Source organism: Miscanthus floridulus, chromosome 14 (genome assembly GCF_019320115.1).
Source record: "Miscanthus floridulus cultivar M001 chromosome 14, ASM1932011v1, whole genome shotgun sequence".
Taxonomy (NCBI): Eukaryota; Viridiplantae; Streptophyta; class Magnoliopsida; order Poales; family Poaceae; genus Miscanthus; species Miscanthus floridulus.
In genome coordinates, this window is record NC_089593.1 from 17982415 (window position 1) to 17990698 (window position 8284).

General features: G+C 46.4%; 1 protein-coding gene across 1 annotated transcript; it reads left to right on the forward strand.

Annotated features, from left to right (window-relative positions):
- The first annotated feature begins 6057 nt into the window (after positions 1-6057).
- On the forward strand, positions 6058-7864 carry LOC136505783 (transcription repressor OFP13-like). The gene has a single exon (XM_066500932.1). The coding sequence runs from the start codon at positions 6335-6337 to the stop codon at positions 7457-7459; it is 1125 nt and encodes a 374-aa protein (XP_066357029.1). The 5' UTR covers positions 6058-6334; the 3' UTR covers positions 7460-7864.
- Positions 7865-8284: the final 420 nt, after the last annotated feature.

Below are 8284 nucleotides of genomic sequence, written 5' to 3' on the forward strand. Positions count from 1 at the left end.
TGTTATATTTTGCTGTGATACCGAATATAGATGTTCTAAAGTAAATTACAAATGTCCTAGATTTTATATACGCAAATATCATATAAAAATGAAGGAAAACTTCAACGTTTCTTGATTTGTGAACTTTGAATACAGATATAATATATTAATGTTGCTAAAGTAATATGAGCATTACATATTTTTTTGGGAAGACTATCTTCAAACTTTATATCATAGCATCAGAGAAGTACTGTACCTGTAGAAGAAGAAAATAAATTCTTATCATTTCGAAAATAGTAATGGTTATATTAGCAATAAGACACATATACTTACATTTCATAATCACTTATACTTACATTATCAGCATAGAATTTTCTCATATGATGAATGACTACATGGTTCACATGGTACATAGGATCACAACATCACGCACCGACACTGCCCTGGCCCGCCTCACGTCGTCGTCGTCAGCACGCCGGCCCACCTCACGTCGTCGTCGTCAGCACGCCGGCCCACCTCACGTCGTCGTCGTCAGCACACCGGCCACCGCGCCGACATGTATATATACGTCATTTGTATTCATATGCATGTATATACGTCGCGGAGCACCGCCGCCCTCATTCGCCCATGCGTTTCTATGTATACGGCGGAGCACCGCCGCCCTCGTTCACCCATGTGTACAGACATATATACAGCGGAGTGGAGCACCACCACTCTTGTCACACCGCCCTCTCTCGCAGCCTAGTCGATCAACATTTGTATTATCGTTATCGTTAACGCTAAACAATCACACCAGGGCGAACCGCGCTGTTGATGTCACCGATGTGGTTCGTCCTAGTCACCGACGCAATTCGCCCTCGGCCGTTTATGTATAGCCCTAATTCGCCCTAGTACCGACGTAGTTCGCCCTAGTGTGGTGAATTGCGTCCGTGATCGAGGGGCAAGATTTAATAATGCATATTGTTCGTAGATTTTACACATGTAAGCAAAGATTTGACGTACTATATATTGGTTTTGTTTTTTGAAGCTAGATGGCCGACCCGAGAAACATGGATGAGGAGGAGTTGATGATGAATTTGATCAACACTGGCACTCAAGTTGCCGGCGATGATGGTGCTAAAAATAACGTGCAAGAGGATGCAGATGACGGGAGTCAGTACTTAGCTCTTGAACAAAATGAGCAACAACATATTGGCCAAGTATATATTTTTTATTATTAGCTATATATATTATCATATGTCTTATGTGTACTCATGACATTAAAAATAATGTTTATGTTTTGTAGCCCTCTGGATCGACATCAACAACTACAACGAAGAGTAAAAATGTTCGATGTCCCAAAAAGCCATTGGAGGGCCGCTTCATCATCTCAGAGTTCAATGTGGATACAGGAGAACCGGGGGGGCCGAATAAAATGAAATTCGTGCACCACTGTGGTTACCTTGTACGGGATCGGCTCCCGATCAGTACCCGCGAATGGAAGAAGAAGACTAATGCTCCTCATATCAGTTTTGTCTCCGATCGTGACAAGACGTTAATTTGGAAAGATGTCTTGGTACATTTCACGCTCCAAACAGATGGTTATGATGATATAATAGATGGTGATGAATTGAAGGAGCGAGTTAGGGATTGGGCAATGAAGAAGATGGCCACCTAGTTTTAGACTTGGAAGAAACACCTATACACGACGTATGTCAAGAAGAACATAGCATCAGATTTTACTGTCCCAGGCCCGATCTCAAAGCAGATGCCCTATTGGAATGAGTTTGTACAGTACAAGACTTCGGAAGAGGGTGTGAGTCAGGTGATAAAGAACCAACGTAATGCCCAACAGAAGACATACCACCATAACTTGGGATCAGGTGGCTACCCGACTGCCATTAAGAAGTGGAACAAAATGGAAGCAGACCTTCTTGCCAAGGGTATCAGACCAGAATCACTCGAGTGGGGAGAACATGCAAAGAATTGGTTTTTCGCTCATGGGGGAACACTGGACCAGGAGATAGGGAAGTGCGTTTATGGCGCAAGACTGCAAGAAGCAGCAGAAAGATTATTTTATGCTCAGAGAGCTACTGCTAGTGGTGCGTTCAGGCCCAACAGAGAGAAGGATGAGCTGACATACGCCATCGGGACTATTGAACATGGTGGCCGAACTAGAGGCAAAGGAAGTGTCTCGTAGGAGCATGGATTTCCTCAGGACAGACCTTCCTACAGAAGCAGCCAGAGAAAGAAGGAAGAAGAGGTACAGCGGCTCCAGAGGTTGGAGGAAGCGGTGCGTGAAGCACAGGAGCGGGAAAAAAACCTTGAAGCGAGAATGCAGGAGAAAATCAGAAGGCAAGTGCAAATAGCAGTGAGTGCAAGCAAGCAGGCATCAGAGCCAGGAATCAACATTAGCCAATCTGTTCAGTTGAAAAGCAGTTGCGCTTCCACGGAGATACCAAATCATGGGGACACAGGACTGCGCTTCCCTGTGGATGACGTCACTGAACATTGTACATCGTGTGAGCTACACATTCCGAAGGGGAATTCCACAATCAAGGTGGCTATCGGTCTTGTTAATCCTATCGACCGAACCAAGACACCAAGGATTCATGGGAATATAATCCAAGAAGGATATGCTACCATCTCGGTAGATAAAGCTGAAAAAGGTTTTAGTAATTTGCCTCTTGACATTCCTGGAGGTGACGGCGAGAAGACTCTAGGAGAAGCGGAGAAGACATTCATTCTATGGCGCAAGCGTTACATCATCATTCCCGGGATGTCGGCTCCACCTCCTCCTAAACTACCTCACCATAGGTACGTGCGGATGAAAACACTACATCATTAATTTGTATTGGCTTAAATAATTAACAATCTGCTCATAATAATATGTTATTCCTTTTTTGTAGCAGATCCTCCCCCAACCTAAATCCAATTGTTCAATCGCCAGATCATCATAGTGCTCTGTACGATGACATTGTGTTGGAAGGCAAGGCTGCATCCACACCATCTCCAAGGAGGTCTCCAACGCCGCAGCCGCCACCTCCAAGGAGGTCTCCAACACCGCTGCCAACACCTCCAAGGAGGTCTCCAACGCCTCCCCCGCCCTCGCCTACCAAGAAGCCTAGTAAGAGACCAGCCCCGCAAACAAAGAACCTGTCCCCGTCGGCAAAGAAAGCCACCGTGAAACCAAGGGCTATTCCCAAAATAATATCTGAAGAGAATGAAGAAGGAACTGATGCATATAAAAAAGATATATCTAGATTCTATGACAAACTTAAAAAGAATCAAGAAGCAAGAAGAAACCCAGAGAAACCGTACTTCTTCGTAGCTCCAGATATTCTAAGAAAAAGGGTGGCTTCTTACCAGCAACAACAGCGGGAATCTCGTAAGCCGTCCAAATCAACGTTATCGGACTATGACCGCACTCTCACCAAGTCAATTGAGGCGGCACAGAAAAAGAAGCGGCCAGGGAAAGGAGTTGCCCAACTCGGACAACAAGCGCACCAATCAGTCCCCCCGCTAGTTGTTGGTAATGAATATGGTTCGAATTTAGGATTAATGCATCAGGCAAACATACCTCCGGATGTCGATTTGGATCACCTTGGTGAATTTATTGATGAGACTGGTCTCGACCTTTACCATATGTTTGGTGATGGAAACATTGAGAGTGCGGCAGAGGTTGATATTTGGAAGAAAAAATTTGTACTAGGCCAGAGTCTATACAACCCTCAAGCCTTATCTGATCTGGGGACGCAAATGTACCTGCTAAACAAGTGGTACATACAGGCGTCTACCGGTGGAGACTTCTGCGTTGGTGTCAGAACTAGAGATGAACATTGGTTCCGTGGCGATGATGTTATGTATGTTGACTTTACAGAATTTCATCAACTATGCCACCTGACCTCTCTGGACAAAGTTATCATTAGCTGCTATTGCCTGTAAGTAATAATTCTTTCGATCTATTATTAAACTCATCATATGTGTGTATATGCATATAAATTATCCTAACAAGTACTATATATATGCAGATTTACAATGACAGAGCTCAGAAAGGAAGGCTGCAATGAAATTGGTTTTGTTGATCCCCATATAGTATTCAAAGACCCAGTTACTCCAAAGACTAATTGGAAGTCTAAGTCAGAGAGTAACCTCATGAACTTCTTAGTGAACCAACGCCACAAGAAGGATATACTCTTTCCCTACAACTTCAAGTGAGTGTTAATAATGTCGATCATCCTTAATGGCTCATATGTTGATTCTAGTTAATTACTGAGTGTTATGCGTTATATCCTATAAACACATACAGCAATCACTAGATATTGATGGACATCGATCTAGTGAAAAGTCACTTGATAATCTATGACTCGATGAGAAAACCACAACAAGACTACTAAGATATGATATATATTATCTAGAGGTAATTTCGGTATCTCTAGCAACTATATATACACACAAACATGATGATTAACTATATCTGATGACGTGGCAAATTTTTTATTGGGCAGTGTTTGAAAAACCTTTATTGAGAAGCAACACATGGGAAAATGCAAAGCGCCACTGAATGTAATCCCTTTGAAAGTAAGTCCCCTAAATCGCATCATCTTTATTAATTAAACATATAGCTTTCACCGGATCACCAGATTAGATGACAAATCTTTTTCTCGTAAAGTGGTGTCTGAGGCAGGAACAGGGAAACAACTACTGTGGTTACTATGTTTGCAAGTTTATCAAGGTGGTCTCCCAAAGAACTCCTACAGAGAGACTCAAAGTACGTTAAAAATATACTATATATTCATTTAATTATTATTATTGATTGTGTTACTATGTCTTTATATATATATATGTACATATATTAATTTATTTTTCTTTAATTCAAACCTATAGACTCGATGGTTGGAGGAAAAGGTCATACGGCAAGACCAAATCAAAGCAATTCAAGAGTCTATAGCCGGATTTTTTAATGAGCAGGTCATCGATTCCAAGGGCGAGTTCTACTTCGACCCAACACTGCCATGGAAGCCAAGCTAGAGGATGAGAGAAAACTTGTTATATCACAACAACTGTAATGCAATCTTTTTGTAATATATGCACATGAAATAATATAATGTAAAATACACATATGCATGCATGCATGTAAATATATATATGATGCATGCATATATATATATATATATATATATATATATATATATATATATATATATATATATATATTTCTATGCTTGAATTGTGTGATTTAATACGTTCATTGTGCTTGAACCGAAACATACTATACGCGTGTATAAATATATAATTAGCAGCGTACAATACGACTTCGAAAATCTATTTTGAAAAGAAAACAAAAAAATGAAAAGAAAAGAAAAAAGAAAAAACCTTTAGTCCCGGTTCGTATTACTAACCGGGACTAAAGGTGCCAGCCACCGTGGCATGTCAGGAGGCACCTTTAGTCCCGGTTGGTGTTACCCACCGGGACTAAAGGTCCTTCTTTAGTCCTGGTTCCTGACCTGGGACTAAAGGACCCCTTTAGTCCCGGATGCTGGCTCCCGGGTGGGGAACCAGGACTAGAGAGGGTTCTCCACCGAAAATAAAGCTCTGTTCTCTATCAGTGGTTGTTAGAGAAAAATATTGTACATAACTAAGTTTGAATCACAACTCAACGAGGCATTCGTATCATCAAAGCTTATGCATCCATCTAACCACGCCCGAGTGAATCCATACACTCGCTGTTTTTTTCCAGAGTAGCCGGAAAAATCTAAATTTGGATGCAAACTGACGTGCCAAATTTTTAACTTATGCGGCACGTTCGGCTACACCCGCTTTTGCCACAGTAATTTGTGAGCGGAGAAAAAGCGGCCGCGGAACAACCAAAGTTTGGTGCGAAAAACTTGCCAAAATTTGAACTTGGCATTCTCGTGCTATAGAAGTGTCGCGTGTAGGAGTACCAAACAATGGCACAACCCCTTTCAATTTCATCAAAAAAGAAAAAAAAAAGAAATGGTACAGACCAGTCGTGTCTCTCGTGCCCAATGGTGTCCAGTCTGCTAATCACCATCTAACGAACAGAACGCAAGTAGTACGGGCATTATGCATGAGTCACGGGCCCACCCCCATGTTCTTCTCGCTTCCTCCTTAATTGCAGCTCCCTCTCCATCCTACTCTCATCTCATCTTCCTCCTCCCGTCTCCTCAACCACTTGACTTCAGTTCCTCTCCCTCTCCGATCCGTCTAGCCTTCAATTCATTCGAGCTCGACTCGTCACTCGAGTACTCGCGCGACAGCAGTAATTCACTCCATTCCATTCCATCCACCACCCATCGCCCCACTGCATTCCGTCGCTCCATCCACCGTTCATCCCACCCAGACCCAGGCCACAATGGGCAAGAAAGGCCTGGTCTCCATCTTCTCCCGGCTCGTGGACTCCGGCGCCCCCTCCTCCACGTCCACCGCCGCCGCCGCCCCCTCGCCGTGGCCGTGGCCGCCGTGCGGGACCAACCCACAGACGGCCTCCTTCCGTGCCGGCGCCGGCGAGCCCTGCTGCACGGCGACGGCAGCAGCAGCAGGTCGCCGGGGCGCCCACGAGGCAGCGCGCGGCGAAATGTACAAGACGGTCAACTCGGTCTACCTGGAAGACCCCGCCGCGGACGACTTCTTCTCCCTCTCCCTCGCCTGCGACGACGACGGGGAGGAAGGGCCGGCTGAGGGCCGGTTCTACCTCCACGACGACGACGACGACGGCAGCTTCTCGACCACCACGGCGTCCGAGGAGTGGTCGGAGGCCGTGATCCGCAGCCTGGGGCGGACGTCCACCGACCGCTTCTTCTTCGACCCGTCGGGCCCGCTGCCGGCGTCCAACTCCATCCTCGCCACGGCCGCAGCACCCGAGCCGGCGAGGAAGGCACTCCCCCCGGCGGAGACGGAGGAGGAGAAGACGACGGTAACGCGCGGCGTTCACGATGACGCGGACGACGACGCCGTCAAGCAGACACAGCAGCAGCAGCAACCAACGACGGCGACGTCTCTGGCGGAGCGCAGCGTGGCGGTGGCGGTGGACTCGGGCGACCCGTACGGCGACTTCCGGGCGTCGATGGAGGAGATGGTGTCCGCGCACGGGCTCCGCGACTGGGCGGCGCTGGAGGAGCTCCTGGCGTGGTACCTCCGGATCAACGGGAAGCAGCAGCACCACCTCATCGTCGGCGCCTTCGTGGACCTGCTCCTGAGCCTGTCGTCGTCGTCCTCCTCCTCCTCCCCGCCCTCAAGTACCGCCGCCGAGACTAGCACCACCACCGCCACCACCTCGAGCAGCAGCACGACGGCCACTACCACCAGTGTCGCCAGCGACGCCGTCGTCACAACCGGCGCCGCCGCCGCAGCAGCAGCGGTGGTGGAGCATCAGCGTGGCGGAGTGAACCATGTCGCCCCTTGCTCCTCCTGCTACTACGGCGCCGCCGCGGGCGACGTCCAGGTGGACGTGGAGGCGGCGGTGGAGGGTGACGACTGACGAGGCGAGTGCTGGTACTGGCAGCGACGGCGATCGTGATCGTGCCCGCGCCACTGGTAGTGCTCCACTGCGGCTTGTCGCCTGAATGGATGACCTGCTAATCTCGAATCTCGATACCTTACCTCCTGCCTGCTGATGGTGAAAGTGTTCTGATGATGATTAACCAAGCAAATTAGTTAACGACAGGGTGATTAATTGGACGCTGTCACTACACTCGTGATCGGAGTACCCTTTTTTTTTTCCTATTAGTGACATGTAGGTGGTGCGCGTAGCAATAGACTAGTAGTAGTAGGTGCGGATCGAAGGATCCAATGCAATGTACAACTAGTATAGTAGGAGTATATTAATTGTATGTGTAGGAATCGTAGTGGTATAAATTTGGGTCAAATTTTTGGTGATTTCTATTTATATCCTGTTTGCTTCGTTGAAAAGAAAAGCTAAAAATTATTGTTCGCTGATTTGTTGTGAGTAAAAACATTGGCTTATTTTTTCAGCGAAGGGAGCTTCAGCAACAATTAATGGAGTTCATTGTGGAGTAATCTGTAGCTTATCCTCAGTACTACTACCACTAGATCCTCCAATCACCGGCCTAGTTTATGTTGATCTCACGGTTAATACACAGACCGGTAGGTGAGGCAGATCCTGATAGAAAGGGCAGGCAGCATACGCCTACCAACAGATTATTGATTTGGCTGGTTAGGTGTGAGAAAAAAATATTATTCTAGCTTATAATCCATGATCGTATACGATCGTATAAGCCTAGCCGAACATTTAATACGCTCGCTGAGTGAGCTGCGTGTGCCTGTATTTATGTGCAGCATGCAT